The sequence below is a fragment of the Nannospalax galili genome, unplaced genomic scaffold, assembly GCF_000622305.1.
Source record: "Nannospalax galili isolate Female #2095 unplaced genomic scaffold, S.galili_v1.0 scaffold399, whole genome shotgun sequence".
Lineage (NCBI taxonomy): Eukaryota > Metazoa > Chordata > Mammalia > Rodentia > Spalacidae > Nannospalax > Nannospalax galili.
The window spans coordinates 3126153-3144779 of record NW_008345053.1 but is presented as its reverse complement, the minus strand read 5'-3'; the positions used below and the strand labels follow the sequence as shown (position 1 = coordinate 3144779).

Sequence of the window (18627 nt, the reverse complement as noted above, 5' to 3'; positions counted from 1 at the left end):
GTGATATTGTGTGTCTTTTATGTCATACTAACCAAAAGAACTGACAAATAAGGAATGATTTAGCAAATGGTTTCAGAGAAATTAGCCCATAGTCGCTTGGGCCAGATATCACAGAAGTAGGAGCATGTGGCTGAGGAAATTCTGCACCTCATGTCAGAGGAGCAAAAAGCAAAGAGACCAGAAGCAATATACTCTGAAAGACCCACCCCCAGTCCCCTGCTTCCTCCAGGTAGACCCCACTTACAAAAGTTTCCAGAATCTTCCAAAATAGCACCACTATCTAAGGAACATGCACTCAAAACATGAGGCTCTAGAGGGCATTTTATATTTAAGCCGTAACATTCTGCTGTTGGTCTCTGTAATTGGTTACTCCTGTTGTTATAGAACACCACCACCGAGGGCACTTGTAGAAGGAAGGGTGTGTTTGGCTTAGGGTCGCAGAGGGAGTGTCCATCATGGAGGGGGAGGCATGTTGGCAAGAGGTGACCAGAGCAGAAAGCTAAGTACTCACATCTTCAACTGGCAAAGGAAACAGTGAAACTGGAAATCTGACAAGGCTTAACAACTATCAAAGCCTGCCCGCAGTGATATGCTTCCTCCAGCATGGCCACACTTCCTAAAGGTTCCTTGAGCCTCTTCAAACGGTGCCATGAACTGAGGACCAAGTGTGCAAATTCTTGGAACCTATGGGAAACACTTTTCAAATCACCACATCCTCCAAAGGCTCAACTCCATCTCATGACACTGTTGTGTTTAGTCTGTCCCCCAAAGTCACCAACTCTTTAACCAATTCTGAAATTGCTCCAAAGGCTGTTTATTTTTAAGATTATTCTTATTAGCCGGGTATGGTGGCACACGCCTTTAATCCTAGCACTTGGGAGGCAGAGGCAGGCAGATCTCTGTGAATTCAAGATCAGTCTGGAACAGGGTTTACAGGCCGTTGTGAGCTGTCTGACATGAACTCAGGTCATCCCTTAAACACTGAACCATCTCTCCAGTCCCTCCTAAGACATAAGTTCAAAGTTTCATCTTGGGCTTAGGGAGTCAGTTCAGTGGTAGAGAGCTTGCCTAACAAAGGCAAGACCCTCTGTTAGGTCCTGGGGAGTGGGGAGGGTCCACAAAATAAAAGTTTCTTCTGAGACCCAATACAAACTCTTACCTATGAGCCCATATAAAAATCAACAAGGTACATACTTACAACATACGAGCTTACAAAATAAATATTATTGTTACAAAAGAGAAGGATTCCAAGGTGAATTTCTCCATATAGAAATAGCTGTAGGAATCAGAGTTGTATAAACAGGCCTGTGCATATGTTACAGACTTATATTGTGCTTTCAAAATCCTGTATTTTGATTGGACCAAAACATGATCAAAACTGAGTAGGTAAAGCCATAAAACCTGTGGCTCCATGCCTGTCATCCTGGACACATGATGGGGTTTACACAACTTTGTGTGTCTGTCTCTTGGGCTGCTTCCAGTCACTGTGGCTTTCCTTAATGATGTTTCATGTTTCTAGCATCTCCAATGTCCTAGAGTCTCGACTGAGGTTCAGTTTCCCATATCCTCTTCAGAGGCTGCCTGCAGGGAATCCTCCCCTGAGACACACTGGGTGCTCTTTGAGGCCTTCCTTTGAAATATTGATGGAAGCCTCTATGACCCCACTATTGCATCCTGCAAGCCTGAAATCACAGCAGCACATGGACAATGTCAAGTAGCCAGACCCTTTGGATCATGGCTGTGGTGGCTTTTGAGTGCCTGGGCAATTGAATACAGAAAAATATTTTTCCAGGTAGCCCTGTGACCATCGGATGGCCCTGCAGTGATCTCGTCTCAGGGGAAAGTCAAAATGAGTTTAAAGTTTTAAAAGCCTTTAATGGGTGGGGTCTGCCAATTCCTGAAATGCTCTCAAGGCATCTTTCCTAGTGTCCCAATGCAAAGCACAAGACATCTCTTTTCATTTTATTTTGTTTTTGTTTGAGACAGGGTCTCATGCAGCCCAAGGTAGCCTCAACTCATTATGTAGCAAATGGAGTAACACTGAATCCTAATCTTTCTGCCTACCTCCTTAGTGCTGGGTTTACAGACATGAAACACTACTCCCAGTTTTCTTTTAAAAAATTTTTTTTTAAGTTGGCCTACAAAGTCATGATTTCACTGTGACATTTTCACACATGTGTATCTCCATAGCTTGTTCTTAGTAACTCTCTTTACTGAACTGTGCTCCTCCCGGCCCCTTATTGGTCCCCTTCCTCTCTCCAAATGGTCCCCCTGCATTCATGTCATCTAGATTTCATTACCATCTCCATTGTTTCCATTCCTCTCCCCTTACACCTCTTCCTCCCCTCTCATAGTCCCCTTCTGTAATAGTTACTTTTCTGTTACTATGATAAGATATCATGACCAAGGAAACTTATACAACAAAGTTTATTTGAGCTTATGGTTCCAGGGTGAGTCCATAATGGCAGAGGAGGCATGATGGCAAAGGTGGCTAGAGCAGAAAAACAAGCACTCACATCTTCAAGCAACTACAAGAAGAGAAAGACAGGAAAGTCAGCAAGGCTTAAGAACTCTCAAAGCCGGCCCACAGTGACATGTTCCCTCCAGCATAGCCACACCTCCTCAAGCCTCCCAAAACAGCGCCACCAACTGGAGACAAACTGTCCAAATACTTGGAGCCCATGGGGGACATTCTCATTCAAACCACCACATTCTACTCCCTGGCCCCCATAGGATCATGACCATAGAAAATGCAAAATGCATTTAATCCACCTTTAAAAGTCTCCATAGTCTTTACCAGCCTTTCTCTGTCTGTCTGTCTGTCTCTCTCTCTCTCTCTCTCTCTCTCTCTCTCTCTCTCTCTTAGTCTTTTTGAGACAGGGTTTTCCTGTAGCCCCAGCTGGCCTGGAACTCTCCATGTAGACCAGGCTGGCATTGAACTCATAGAGAACTGCCTGCCTCTGCCTCCCAAGTGCTGGGACTAAAGGCATGCACTACCACACCCAGTGTCTTTACCAGTCTCAATACTATTCAGAGTCTGGAGTCAAAAGTCCCTTCTGATACTCAAGGCATTCTCTTAACTATAAGCCCCTGTAAAATCATAAGTCAAATTGCACACTTACAACATGCAATGGAACCAAATACACACTCCCATTCCAGAAGAGGAGAATGGGGGTGTAGTGAGGAAATACTGGACCAAAACAAGATCAAATCCCAGCAGGGCAAACATCAAATCCAGTAGCTCCATGTCTCACTTCTGGGACTTTACTTCCAAAGGGCTTACATGGCTCAGCCCCTCCAGCTTTGTTGCATGCAGCACACATCTCTCTCTTGAGCTGTACTTTGGCAGATATCTCATGGTTTTAATATCTTGGGGTCTCCCCTGTCAACTGGGCTTCAACTTCACAACTTCATGCAATGGTGTCAGTATCTTCTTTACGCAGGGGAACCCCTGCTGTACACTGCCTGACTTCAGTGAGTCTCCGAAACTATGGTGGAAGAACTGATGATCCCGTCACTCTCGCATCTTTGATGCCTCTAAAGTCAACATCACATGACTGACTCACACTGCCAAATTTGACTGCCAGCATGGAATGGACCCTGGCCTGCTTTATGCACATTAGCAGCAGCTTTTGTTCATAGCAGGTTTTCTAGAAGCAGGATCCTCCTTAAGCTTTTTCCTTTCACAAGTGGGAGGCTGAGCTTGTAGTAGTCTTACGCTGAAGGTACCCTTTCCATTGTTTAAGTGCAAACTTACAGGCCTCTAAGTCACTCTAATCTCCTTATCAAAAAGAGCCTCTCCTTCTGCACATGACTTGGACCCAATATCAATCTTCCTAGTGCTCTTTTTCACTGTACATTCTGTATTTCTTTCTGTCCCATTTGCTCTTTTTCACTGTAGATCTGCGTAATATTCAACATTAATAGCCACACCACCATTTCTATGTTCGGCTCTCTTAAAATTTCTTCAATTGAAGAAATTAGTCCATTACTTTTCAATTTAACCTCAGGCAAGCTCTTAGGCTGTGGGCAGACAGCAGACAGATGCTTTGACAAACTATCCCAGTAGCTGTTTAAGCCCTTATTTCCCTCTGGAACTACTTTGCTCTCAGCACTACTTTCTTCCAGAGTCCTACTAGAATGGCCTATTGAACTCTGCTTACAACATTCAACTGCTTTTCTAGTTCAAACTTCCAAAGTCTTCCACATTTCTCCAATAACCAGGTTATTCACAGCAACAGCCCACTCTCTGGTACCAGCTTCTGTATTAGTTACTTTTCTGCTATTGTCAGACACCATGACCAAGGCAACTTATAGAAGAAAGAGTTTATTTGAGTTTAGAGTTCCAGAGGGAGTCCATAATGGTGAGGGAGGTGTGGCAGCATGTGGCCAGAACAGAAAGCCAAGTGCTCACATCTTCACACAGGTATAGGGCACAGAAAGAAACAGGAAATCCAGCAAAGTTTAAGAACTCTCAAAGCCTGCCTGCAGTGAGGTGCTTCCTCCAGCATGGCCACACCTCCTAAAGCCTCCCAAAACAGCACCACCTACTGGAGACAAACTGTCCAAATACTTGGAGCCTACAGGGGACATTCTCATTCAAACCACCAACTGTTCAATTTCTGCTCTGCTTTGGCCCCTAGTTCTCACTGTCCATCTGTCTAAAAGCAGCCAGTGGTAACCACACCACAGCCTGAACATAATTTTTTCTGCTGAATTAGTCAGTACATTACCTTTAAACTCTGCATCTGACAAAGCCTCAGGATGTGGATAAAATATAGGCAAATTCTTTGTTATAATGTAACATGAGTGTCCTCTAGTTCAGTACTCAATAGAGTCTTTGAAAGCTTCAGACCATCAGAAACCTCTGTGTGTCTGCATTTCTACTGACATTCTGGTCCTCGGAGTTCACACTAGATTTTCTAACATTCTAGGCTTTTCTAGCCTACTTCTCCAAACTCTTCCAAATTCCTTCTGCAAAATAATTCCAAAAGCTTAAGAACTACATTGATACTGGTTGTGTGATGGGCTGAAATAGGATGATCATCAGGAATTTGAGGCCAACCTGGGATACACAGTGAGTCCCAGGTCAGGGTGAGAACCTATCAAAAACCAACAAAACAAAAAAATCTCAATGTTGTCAGATAGTCATGGTATCAATTCTGCTTCCTGTACTTGCTAGCTTTGGTGTCATCAAATACCTGACCAAAATAACTTAAAGGAGGAAAGGTTTGTTTGGGCTTGTGTTTTAGAGACTTCTGGCCATGGTGTCTTAGACTCCTGAGCTTGTAACAAGAGCATGTGGTAGAGGAGAGCTATTCATTTCAAGGCTAATCAAAAAGCAGAGAAAAGGAACCAAGGCAAGATAAGCACCAAGGATGTGCCCCGGTGACCTACCATCTACAATAGGCCACACCTATCTCTTACCACCTCCAAATATCCTAATAGGAACATGTTGTTCTGTATAAATGTTCTATAGTAAGATTTCCTGACTTGATACAAAATATAAAACATTGTAATCCTGCGATAAACTGCCTGCTCGGCCATCAGCCTACAGGTCCTCCTGATCCCAGTTGTTTCTGTGTCTGTGTCATTTTTTCCTTCATCCCCTACTCTTCCCACTCAGGTTTTAGAACCCCTGCAGGTGGACTGCAGCAAGAGAAGGTCTCTCACTGGCCTGGAGCTAAGTAGGCTATGCTGGTTGGCCAGGGAGTCCCAGGTATTCACCTGTCTCTGTCTTGCCAGCTCTAGGTTTATAAGCAACCTTTCTCCCCTGTGTCAGTCTTATGTGGGTCTGGAGAGCAAACTGAAGTCCTCCTGCTTGCACGTAGCTATCTCCTGAGTCCTCAAATACTGTGTTTTAAATGAATACTCAAGAACATTCTCATTCAGCTTAATAACACCCATGTTATTTGCCTTCCCCACTTCTGAGAGGATTAGAAATCTTCAAAGAATATTAGGAATGGGCATAATATAGCAGAACTAACCAGACTTGGTGCCTCAGGCCTGTAGCCTCAGCTACTCAGGAACCCGAGGTGGGAGGGTCACAAGTTCAAAGCCTGCCTGGGCTAGAAATGAACTGAAGGCTAACCTGGGGTAAGTCAGTGAGAACCTATCTCAAAATTTTCCAAGTCAAAAGAGAGGGCTGGGTATACATAGTATGGTATACAATGCTTACCTAATATGCATGAGGCCCCAAGATCAATCCCAGTACCAAAAATAAAACTCATAGAACTATTATAATTGGTACACCAACATCTCTCCAGTTTAGGGTCCTATGGCTTCAGTGCAGCCTTCACTGAATACTTTCAAAGTGTTGATCGGCTTCCCATCGCTGTAACCAAATGCCTCAGTAGACAAAGGAGGAAAGATTAATTTTGGTTCATAGTTTCAGAAGTTTCAGTCCACAGATATTAGGCTGTGTTATCTTTAGAGACAGGAAGGCAGACACGACAGAGCAAAGCTGATCACCGTAAGAAAGTCAGGAAGGGCATGGGCAGGAATAAAATATAATCTTCAAGAGAGCATCCCCAGTGAAGGTTCATCCAATTAGGCCCTATTCCAAAAGTTTCCATCACCTTTTAACAGTTCGTTCCGTTCCTAAAACCCCAGTAGATTAATGCATTGATAAGATCAGAATGCTCATGATCTAATCACCTCCTGGAGGTCCCACTTTTGACCCCTGTTGCATTGGTGACCAAGGGCCCCTTCAACACCAGAGCTTTGGGGGCACATTTCATATCTAAACCATAACAACAGGGAAAAGACATTGCACAGATTTACATTTACTTTAAAAACTCAAGTCTACTTGGTTGGATTATTTTACCATTTTGTTTCTTGCCTCATCAACCAAAATGTGCAAAGTTGCTTGCAAAACTACTTATAATGTAATACTACAAATAGTTGAAGAAAACCTGTGAAAGATTGCCAAAAGTTAAATACATGCAACGTAAATCATATGTAGTTAGCTAAGAGATAATTTAGATAATTCCTGAAGTCCTCTGTGGTTCCTGTTAACCCCAGCTTGCAGTCCAGCTCCTGATGAAGAAGCTAACTGTCCTGTATACTTTGTACTTACACCCTTGTTCACTATTGATTGGATCAGAATGAGATTCTGAAACAAAAACAGATGTGTAAATCCGAAATAAGCAATTCATGACAAAGGCCAATTCAAAATGAGTGTAGAACCTTCGAGATTAACTCCTCCAGAAAGTTTAAAGCGAACAGAGGGGACCTAGTGATTGGAAGGGCACCTGAAAAGCCGAGGAACCAGCAGAAGACGGACTGTAAGCACAAAGTATTAGAAAATGCAAACTCTAGGGATCCAGTTTGAAGTTATGAATTCCTGCAGAGTTTCCCCAAAATGTTAGAGTCTAAAATCATCTTCCATTTCAAGCTTCAAAGGCAGAACACTGCTAAAGTGCCTGTTCTTGGGCTACCATGAGTTTCCCATCCGTTATACATTTATACCCCTCCTTTTTGTCTAGCACTCTTATAATAAAATAGAAAATAAACACAAAAGATTAAAATATTCCAAGCAGGCATGGTGGTACATGCTTGTAATCCCAGCACTCAGAGGCCCAGGCAGGAAGACTGACTTCAAGGTCAGGCTAAGGCTAGTACCCTGGAACTTGGAACTCTGCTTAATCTGGAAGGGAAAACAACACTAATAATTCACTGTCTTCTGCAGTGGAGAAATACCATTAGCTCAAGGCCAGCCTGAGGCTACATGACACAGCAACACTGTCTTCTATAGTAAGATTTCCTGCTTTGAAACAAGATATAAAGGCACTGTACTTCTGCAATAAACTGCCTGCTTAGCCAGCCTGCAAGGTCAGCCAAGGGCTACATGGCACCTTGAACTCTCCATCCTCTGGATAGAAGAAACACCACTAGCTCAAGGCCATCTTGGGCCACATGCATCATTTCAGTCAGCCTGCACTGGGTAGGAAGACTCTTGCCTTCAAAAATAACAATCACAGGCCTCCTTCTGGGCTACCAGAGAAAATACTTCCCCTCTGGTCTTGATGGAAAAAAATTACAGTTCATAAGAGTTCACAGAGGCCTTTGATGATGGGGAGAAGAGTCCATTCTAAACTGTTTGAAATGGTTGTAGCTAGATTAATAATTTCAGGAACCAGAGTAATACTTCATCAATCATTGTTGTGTATCTTCCTCATGATGTCCATGGAGTTTTCAACATAGCTGGTACCAACACGAAGGTAGTCCAACTGGCTACTTGGCTGAGAGTCCTTTGAACTGTCACCAGAGACATGAACACCAGAGAAGGGGTCCCTGTTAATTAGGGAATCAGACACACCCACCCCCCAACTGCCATTTTAGTTTCTGTAAAAGAAAAATAGCATAAAAGAAGTATTTACAATAAAGGCTTATTATTAACAGTTAACAGTATTCAACAGTGTCTTAAGAGTGCTTAACTCCTGTCCCAGCTCCCCAGGGACAGGTGCCTAGTGTTAGAATTCAGGATGAAAAGACAATGTGATAAAGAAGTCGCTTTATTAGCTATGAAGGGCCAAGCAACCTTCCCATGAGAATGGAGGTTGTTGTACTGGGGTTCAGGAAGCCTGGAATTGGCAGTGTGGTGGGGCGCCTCGAGACTGAACATAGCTATGCCATGTTACAAGCAGGCCCCAGCTAAACCCAGTAGTTAAAGCTAGAGGCAGTGAACTCAAATGTGGAAATGGAAAAGTTTGACCCAGCTGCACCAAAGTATGGATTTGAGAACCGGTCAGTGTGCACCTGGTTGGAACCAGACATCTAGATTAGGGACTGTGTGTTCTGAAATATATGTAACTTCCTCCTGGTGTGGGAGGCAAAATAGGCAGATGGTCAGTTTGTTCCACAATTTGTCAGGCTGATTTCCTTCACCTAGTTGGTCTCAAGATTATTGGTGATGTTAGTGTGGTTGATAGTAATGAAATGTGTTGACATTTGGAAGAATTGCTTAATTCTGTAAATCAGTATTTTCCAAATGACAAATGCATATTACAAAATAATGTGCAGGAAATATACATTCAGGGTTACAATTAAAATCAATGATTTTTAAAGTAACAGTATGAAATGTTCACTTAAGTAGTTTCAGATTTCAAATGGAAAATAATGATTTTTTTTTAAGTCAGGTCTGGTGGTGAATGCCTTTAATCCCAGCACTTGATAGGCAGAGGCCGGTGGATCTCTGTGAATTCAAGGCCAGTCTGGTCTACGCAGCAAGTTTAGGCCAGCCAGGACTAAAAACATAATAGGCTGGGGAGATGGCTTAATCAATTCAGTGCTTGCCATGAAAGCATGAGATCCGAGTTTGGATCTCCAGCACCCATAAAAACAGTGGGCCTGGGAATGCCTGCAATCCCAATGATGATGTGAAGACAGGCAGCACCCTGGGGCTTGCTAACCAGCCAGCCTAATTCATCTGGGCTCTCCAGGTTCAGTAAAAGACCCTGTTTCAAAAAATAAGGTACAGAGCCATTGAGGGAGACACCTGTTGTCAACAACTGACCTCTACACTTGCAGGAATGCACACACGCACACACCTGTGAACATGCATATTACCATGGTCACTACTAAAATACCTCTCACTTTGCCAACTACCTATTTGTCATATCAGACATTCTTCATGTATTTTAGCTAATATAACACATATAGGTATCTTCTATGAATCCAGACATCAAAGAGATCTACATGCAACAACATACAAGGATACAAAATTCCTTTTTTTGTTGTTTTTTTTTTTTTTTTTTTTTTTTTTTTTTTGTTGTTGTTTTTGAGACAGGGTCTCCCTGTAGCCCCAACTGGCCTGGAACTCACTATATAGACCAGGCGCTGGGCTTGAACTCACAGAGATTTGCCCTGCCTCTGCTTCCAGAGTGCTGGGATTAAAGGTGTGTGCCATCATGCCTGGCCCTGAAATGCTTCTAATTTTTTTCATAAAAATATTTTTAAATGTTATCTTGTGATTGGTACTATTATTTGTTTGAGACAATCTCATGTAATTCCACGTAGCCTAGGCTGGCCTGGAATTCCCTAGGGAACTGAGAATGACCTTGAACTACTTACTAATCCTTCTCCATCTACCTCCAGTCATTTATCACTATGCAGGCCATTTACTTATTTTTGGTTACTATTCTAGTATGTGTGCTTTAATTTCTAATATAAATAGTAGTATATAAATAGTAAGCAAGAGGTTTACCCTCAATAAAACTGAAATGTAGAAGTGCCTAGAGATAAAAAAATGTTGAGAACTGGTGCTCCACACTGCTTCGCTGACAAATTCAGCCTATTAAACGCCACAGACATTGAGTGGGAGATAGTCCAGTGGGTAAAGTGCTTGCTGTGAAAACATGAAGACCTGAGCCAAGATCCCAGAAGGATAAAAAGTTGGGCATGTTGGAGTGCACCTGTAATCACACACTGGGAGGGGAAGAGCTCCAAATTCAGTGAGATCCTGTCTCAAAAATGAGGGGCCAAGGAGGTGCCTCAAAGGATAAAGGCACCTAACCCCACGCTTGAAAACCTGAGTGCCATTCCCAGGACCCATATGAGGAGGGAATTGACTCCTGCAAGTTGTCCTCTGACCTCCATACTTGCCAGTGGCATGCCCCTACCTACACACAAAATAAATAAAAATGCAATTTAAAATAAGAAACTTATAAGTTGGGCTGGTGGTGCACGCCTGTAGTCCCAGCACTTGGGAGGCAGAGACAGGCGGATTGCTGTGAGTTCAAGCCAGCCTGGTCTATGTAGTGAGTTCCAGGGGCTACAGGGAGACCCTGTCTCAAAAAGAACAAAAAAAAAAAAAAAAAAAAAAGGTACTTATAAGGGGGAGAGCAATTGCGGAAGACACCCGACATCAACTTCTGGCCGCATGCGTCTGGACCTGAGCACATACATGCACACATTACACACTGCAAAAAATAGCAAACTTTACAGGTGTAATGAATGAACGTTTTCAACTACATACTTCATGATTTACAAAAACTGGGCAAGTAATCTGTAGTGAAAGATTCCTAACATTATAACCTTGGTTCATTGAATTAAGAAATGGCTATCCGAAGGCTGAGTGTCAAATTCATACAAGTGTAGAAGGTTCCCCAAAGTGCCCGGACTGTGCGGAACTTCGCTGAACAATTAGTCTGTCGCTGCAAAGCACCTTGGGAATGTCGCTGCTTTGAAAATACAATGTTCAACTTGCGGGGAGAGGAGATAAATCCTCCCAACTAACACATTACAGTGATTTCTTCCTTTTCCTTAATCTCCACCAGGTCCGGCTAGATTGAAGCCCCATTCTGCCCACCAGCCTCCAAGGCTCTGTGTCTCCTCCTGAGGCCCTAAGAGCCCAGAAGACGAGCTGGGAGGACCAGAGCTGCCCCAGCTCGCCTTCCAAGACGTCTGACGTCATCACGCAGATTTCCCCCCTTCCCCACTGAGTGGCTGGGTCCCGCCCTGGCCATGCCTCCAGCTGATTGGCGCGTCCAGGTAGGGCGGAAGGCGCCATTGGCTGGCGGTCGGGAAGGGGCGGGTCTCGGCTGCGCACTCCTCCAGGCACCTCCCCAGTTGCAAAGCTTCCCCTCGGCGAGCTGGCTAGATGCGTAGCCAGACCCGGCCGAGGTCCGAACTCGCAGCGCGGCGCCCGGGCCCCCTCTCCCGGCCTCGGGCGCGTCTTCCGAAGCCACGCGCTGGGGAAGTGGTACCATCGCGCGCCAGCCTGGCGCGGCCGTGACGTCAGGCATGCGCTTGCGGCGATTGGCCGAAGGCATGTGGCGCGGGCGGGCGCTGACGCGCGTGATTGGACACGCCTTCAGGGGGCGTGGCGGGGAGGCGGGGCTCACGGAGGGGCGCGCTCAAATAGGGCGCGTGGCGGGGTCCAGCCGCATCGACAGCTTGCGATCCAGGTGAGCTGTGTCCCGGTTTGGGGAGGAACCTGGGCCGAAGGGTAGCTGCGGTGGCGCGGTGGACTGGGAGCGTGGTCGGCAGGCCGGGCCGCCGGGGGCTGCCCTCCATCGGAGCGCACGGGCGGGGTGCTCTGGGCAGTGACGGGGCTGTGGGTAAACCGCTCGTAGCCCCGGGGTAGTTGGAAGAACAGCCAGGGAGCCCACGGGAAACCGAGTCGTCGCTCCCCTTGGACCCATCCACTTGACTTCAGAGAATGAGCCGGTCGGTGCTCAAACTTGGCTTCCATCTGGTCTAAAGATGCTTCTAGATGTACCTAGATCCTTTTCTCAGGTTAGGTGATGTGTCTTTGCCAGGTTAGGTGAGATGGGTTAGGTAAGTCCCATTTTACCCTGTGAGGATGAAGTTCCTTTTTAATAGCCTCGAGGAAAATTGTAAGTTGAAAGCGTTATTTCAAAAAGTTTAATCCCAGAAGAATGAAATCTACCTTAATGGGGATTTAATATAGTTAAAACTGGCCTGTGAGCTTTGTATTTGCATCCTCTGAGAAAAGAGAATATCTTTGAGGTCCATTTTCTTTTCCCCTGGTATTTGCCTACTCATGTAATCAGTAAGCTCATGTCGGTGTTTTGGTATTGAATATTTTGAGTTTCGGTATCATCAGTGACTCCTGATAACCCTCATTCTCCCATTTAGTTCATTGTATGCTCTATTTAGTTTTAGAAAGTTATACTATGCATTTTGTACTTATGTATTTAAAGTCTTTTTGTATGTTTGTGGTATGCTTCAACTCCAGTAATCCGTATATTTGAAAGAAGATCACAAAGTAGAGCCAGATGTGGTAGGGCACTGGGGACACAGAGGTAGGCTGATCTCTGCAAGTTCAAGGCCAGCCTGGTCTACATAAAGAGTTGCAGACTATCCAGGGCTGTATGGTGAGACCCTGCCTCAGTGTATATTAACAAAGTAGAGCACATAGAATCTTCAAAAGATTATTCAAGAAATTTGGAGCACATGTTCTAAGATGTTCACATACAGAAAGTGGTTTAAATTTAAATTACACTTGGGGGATTAGAGTTCAGAAAATTATACCTTAGTGCACTAGGGTAAAGATGTATGGCTTATGGCCTAATAACCCATTTGAAATTTTTTCCCTGGAGAAAAAGTATTTCTTGACATGAAAATTTAGTGGTTTCAATTTTAGAATCTAAAAAGACTTGATACTATACTAATTCACTATTTAAAGGTTGTCAGGAATTTCCCAAAGGCATCCACTGGAATATAGTGAATAGTTTTCTGTTCATCAAAAATATTGGCTATGAGACTGGAGAGATGTCTCAGTGGTTAAGAGCACTGACTGCTCTTGCAGAGGACCCGGGTTTGATTCCCAGCACCCACTTTGCTGCTATGAACCATCCTTAACTCCAGTTCCAGGGGAATCTGAAGCCCTCTTCTGACCTCAGCTGCATTGCACGACACGGGTGCACTTACATACATGCAGGCAATACACTCATACACATAAAATAAAAATATTTTTAAAAATATGTTGGCTATATAATGCCCTGGGCATTTATCAACCACAAAACTTACAAGTAAGTCCTCTCTAAAACTAGATGAACTGGCCTGTGAGCTTTGTATTTGCATCCTTTGAGGAAAGAGACTATCTTTGAAGCCCAGACTGAGGAAAACTGCACTAAATCTTACTGGGACATTGTTTAAAAAGCTATCAATTGCACCTTGAAAACTGTATTTCTGTTTTCAGCCGATGTGTTGCTTTCTAGAGCAACCCGTTGAGGCAGAAAATGCCAGAAGTCCTTGGGATGAGTGGGTACAGAGAAGCCAGAAACTGTTGTGGGAAAGTAGGATGAAAAGTTAGGTTGGTCGGCATTCCAGTCCTCCGAGATGTCAAGAATTTGAGTAGAAAGTTGAGTTTTGGAAGTTTCAAGCAGCTATTGTAAAAGTTGTGATTGCCTATAGAAGAAATGTGGAACTCAAGGGGATGGTGCACTGAGGCTGCAGGTGGGAGCTGTAAGCATACTTTGTAACTGTTAATGGCCGAATAGTTACTGGGTTCAAACCTAGACTTGCTTCTCCACCCGTTTATATGACATTCAGAAAACTATGATATAATGGCCTTTCTGTCAATGTTAGTGTTCTAGGTCAGAGCAGACATTTTGTCATAATGCCTGAAATAGAGACCAGCCATCTAGATGAAAAACAGGTTCAGCTTCTAGCAGAGATGTGCATTCTTATCGACGAAAATGACAATCAAATTGGAGCTGACACCAAGAAGAATTGTCACCTGAATGAGAACATTGACAAAGGTATTATTTAAAAATATTCTTTGTTATAAAGTGAGTTGCCCAGACATTTCCAGTTATCTGAGAGAAATACAATGGTAGAAGGAATGGTTTTTTCTCTTTTTTGGAGGCAAGGTCTCACTTTGTAGCCTGGCTGGCTTAGAACTCACTATGTAGACTAGGCTGGCCTTGAACCCACAGAGACCTGCCTGTCTCTTCCTGTGCCTTCCAAGTGCTGAGGGATACATTTCTTTGTTTTTGCTTTTGCTTCTTGAGCTAGGGTCTCCCTATATCCCCACCTGGCCTGGAACTCGCCATGTAGATCAGGCTGGTCTCAGACTCAGAGATCTGCCTGCCTCTGCTTCCCAAGTGCTGTGATTAAAGGCGTGCACCACCACACCTGGGGGGATGCATTTCTTAATCATACCTTTTTCATTCCAGTTAAAATGTGTAGTAATAAGTCTACCTTACTCCTTTCCCTGTTTGATATTTCTCTCCACTTTATGCCTTTTACTAAGCTTCAGAACTATTCTGGGTTCATAAAAGAAGGAATAGACTGTTCTTAGAAGAAGGTGTTATGAAAGGAAACATGAACCTTCACAACTAAACAGCCTGCGTTAACTATCCCTGAAAGAGTATCTGGCCTGCATGGAAGCTGCCAAGATCCTCCTTTTGGCTTGGAGACTGAGTCTCTTGCTGGTTTGCTGGAACCTTCTCCATAATAGTCATAGAAACTCCAGATAGAATACTATGGAAAACAGAAAAACTGTCAGCAAGTGTCTAGCTGTAACTGCAAGGGGAAAATTGGACAAATAACTGGCGTTTAATGACCAATCAGACGTCTTTTGCTTTTAGGATTATTGCATCGAGCTTTTAGTGTCTTCTTATTTAATACTGAAAACAAGCTCCTGTTACAGCAGAGGTCGGATGCTAAAATTACCTTTCCAGGTTAGTATACTTGATGTAAAAGGTAGATTTTTGATGGGAACTGTACTTAGTTTGACTGAACTTCTTGGAGCCAAGGTCCAAATACCATTGTTCCATGTTCTACATAAAATAACCTTACCCAATGAGTATAACCTAGCGAACAGTGGCGAAAGGTATATGTTAAAGGATTTAGTGTATGTGTGTGTGCACATATGTCTTATTTATATCCTTTTTTTTTTGAGGTGTGGTCTCATTCCTTTTTCGCCTCCTACTTTCTCTGTAGCTGAACTTTGAACTACTGATTCTTCTGCTTCCTCCCCTTACAGGCATGCTCCACCACGCCCAGCTATACATATTTTAAATATCTGAATTATCTGTATGTTTTTATCTTTTTGTTTTGTTTTTTATTTTGAGACAGGATCTCCCTCCCTGTAGCCCCAGCTGACCTGGAACTTGCTTTGTAGATCAGGCTGCCTCAGTCTCACTGAAGTTGGCCTGCCTCTGCCTCCTGAGTGCTAGGTTTAAAGGCATGTGCTAATTACCATGCCCAGCTGCCCACAAATGTCTTTTAGAAAATAATATTGGTAGCCCATAGTAACTAATTTAAAACTCCTAAAAGATTTTACCTATTTATCCAGTTACTTATAAACTTTACCTTGATCTTTCAGTTCTGCTTTGAAGAAACTTAAATCTATATATTAATGTTTTCTAGGTTGTTTTACCAATAGTTGCTGTAGTCATCCATTAAGTAATCCAGATGAGCTTGAAGAAAATAATGCCATTGGTGTAAGACGAGCAGCACAGAGGCGTTTAAAAGTTGAATTGGGGATACCGTTAGAAGAGGTAATCAACCATACAACCTAAATCTAAACCTATATTAAGATATTGTCTAATAATAACATTTTTTTGAAAGTGCTGGGTAGAACCCCTATCTTTGCATATACTAGGCATGTGCTCTCCAACTAAGCTACAATACCAGGACTCATCTTCCCAGGTGCCAAGATTACAAGAGTGCATCTTTATACTTGACTCCAACCCCTCAGGAAAAATTTATTCTTATTTATTTATATGTTTTGGAGACAGGGTCTCCCTGTAGCCCCAGCTGACCTGGAACTCACTGTGTAGACCAGGATGGCCTTGAACTCACAGAGATCTGCCTGCCTCTGCCTCCTGAGTGCTGGGATTAAAGGCGTGCGCCACTACACCCAGCTAAACATTTTAAATTCAAATGTAAACTCTGCTTTATAACCTGATTTATGAACTGACCCTAGAGGCCACTCTGAATAAATAGCATTATGTAAATTTTTGTTGTTTTGCTTTTTGAAGCAGTGTCTTGCTATGGAGCTCACACTGGCGTCAAAAGAACAATGTGCTTGTTTTGCCTCTTAAATGTTGGAATTATTGGCATGTACTTCCCAGCCTAGCTAAATTTTTATTTATTTATTTTGAGAATGATCTCATGAACCTTAGTCTGGCCTTGAGCTCACTCTGTGGCTGAGGGTGACTTGGAACTGATGGTCTTCCTGCTTCATTTCTCTAGTGCTGAGATTACAGATGTACACCACCACACTCAGTTTATGTGGTGCTGGGGGTGGACCCCAGGACTTCATCCAAGCTGGGCAAGCACTATGCCATCTGAGATCTGTAGCCCTAAATTTTGGTTTCTTAATACCTTCGAATATACTTTTGCCCAATACTGAGATGAATTGGTCTGCTCTGTAAGAATGACTATTAAAATTGGTCGAATCAGATGAATGTTTTCTTGTGGAAATCTTGAGTGAAATGAAATAACCTTTTCTTCTGGAATTGTCCTGTTTGAAGATTAGTATAAATAAAGTGTCTTACATCTAATTGAAATGGTAAATGCTTTTCTGTTACAGTAATTTTAAAATGTGATTGCTACATTCAAATTTGAACAACCATTTTTCTAGTATTTTGAAAAAAAAAATTAACTTACGAAGTTCTGATTGTAAAACTATGCCTCTGTCATTCAAGATATAACTGAAATGTGGTAAGTTAATTTTAGGTTATCTTTTGTTGTTGGTGGTATTTTTAATTAGTTTTTTCTTATGTTGTAGGTTGATCCAAATGAAATGAATTATCTAACACGAATTTACTACAAAGCTCAATCTGATGGTATCTGGGGTGAACATGAAATTGACTATATTTTGTTTCTGAGGAAGAATGTAACGCTGAATCCAGATCCCAATGAGATTAAAAGCTATTGCTATGTATCAAAGGAAGAACTCAAAGAAATTATGAAAAAAGCAGCCAGCGGTGAAATTAAGTTAACTCCGTGGTTTAAAATTATTACAGACACTTTTCTCTTTAAATGGTGGGAGAACTTAAGCCATTTGAGCCAGTTTGTTGACCATGAGAAAATACATAGGCTATGAATTGTACAAATGAATTGAAGATTTTCCTTATAAGAATGGGGTTTGGGTTGGTTGGGTTTTTTTTTCTTTCTTTCTTTGTTTTAAGTTGGGCTCCCTCTTAGGAAAAGTTATTGCAAAATGGTACTGCAAATAAAACTTAATTTAGCCTGCCCAAACATATGGTTATGACAGGACTGACATACATAAAACTATATTTTACATTTTACACACATTTTCAGAACACTTTGCCACTTACCAGGTGTTTTATATACCATTCAGTTTTATCCTATCAGAAAAGTGAGCAAAGGAAACTTTTCTTAGGTACTTCAAAACAGAACTAATAAATTAAATGGGCAGAGCCAGGCATGCAGATCAGCGGTAGTTTGAGTGCTTAGAAGGCGTAAGGCCGTGGATTGTTGAATCTCCAAAATGGGAAATAATTTATAACAATAATAGCAGGCCTAGCGTGTTCAAGGGAAAGTAAGTGGTGTCTAGTCATCCCCCAGTCTTCATACAGAATTAATTTTCAGGCCCCCTTTGTAACCAAAAATCTGGATGCTCACATCTTATACAAGGTGATATATAGTTGCCTTTAACTTGTGCACATGGTTTTAAGACCAAACGCAGTGTACATGCTAATGTAAATAGTAGTTATACTGTGTTGTTTAAGAGTTAACACCAAAGCAAAGTTTGTACATATGCAGTCCGGATTCAGTTTTCTTTCAAATATTTTCAGTACACAGTTGCTTGAACCCTTGGTTGTGTAGCCCATAATACGAAATGTCTCTGTATACTGATTCTGTCAGTTGATTTATTACTTTTGGTGGTAACAGTAACTGATTAACTCCTGAATAGTATTTGCCATTTAGCAGTCTGTTCATAATCACAGTGGACAAGATGCTGCTCATAAAATGGGTGTCAACTTCTACTTGACATGAGTTGAGAAAACCCTCAGCTCTGTTAGTACTTGGCCTGGATAATTCTTTGTTGTAGGGTCTATCCTGTGTTGAATGTTTAGTAGTATCATTTAGTAGTACACTAAAATGCCAACGAAAATTATAACCGATACTACCAAATGTCCTCTAGGGGGCAGAGTCACCCCTAGTAGAGAACCACTG

The 18627-nt window shown here is 42.6% G+C and overlaps 1 protein-coding gene across 3 annotated transcripts; it reads left to right on the top strand.

The window, feature by feature from the left end:
• The first annotated feature begins 11471 nt into the window (after positions 1-11471).
• Positions 11472-18044, top strand: Idi1 (isopentenyl-diphosphate delta isomerase 1). Of its 3 annotated transcripts, none has more exons than XM_029567483.1 (5): positions 11472-11493; positions 14059-14231; positions 15063-15155; positions 15847-15977; positions 17213-18044. In XM_029567483.1, the coding sequence occupies exons 2-5, from the start codon at positions 14090-14092 to the stop codon at positions 17528-17530; spliced, it is 684 nt and encodes a 227-aa protein (XP_029423343.1). In that variant the 5' UTR covers positions 11472-11493; positions 14059-14089; the 3' UTR covers positions 17531-18044. The 3 variants fall into 3 exon arrangements, with proteins under 3 accessions (XP_029423343.1, XP_008839568.1, XP_029423342.1); XM_008841346.3 differs by lacking the exon at positions 11472-11493 and adding an exon at positions 11754-11909; XM_029567482.1 differs by lacking the exon at positions 11472-11493 and adding an exon at positions 12149-12171.
• The last annotated feature ends 583 nt before the right edge of the window (positions 18045-18627 follow it).

Coding starts and splice junctions, on each gene's coding strand:
- Idi1 (XM_008841346.3), top strand. CDS start 11,773: ATGTGGCGCGGGCGGGCGCTGACGCGCGTGATTGGACACGCCTTCAGG. Junction 14,232..15,062: donor GAATGAGAACATTGACAAAG/GTATTATTTAAA, acceptor TTTTGCTTTTAG/GATTATTGCATCGAGCTTTT. Junction 15,978..17,212: donor TGGGGATACCGTTAGAAGAG/GTAATCAACCAT, acceptor CTTATGTTGTAG/GTTGATCCAAATGAAATGAA.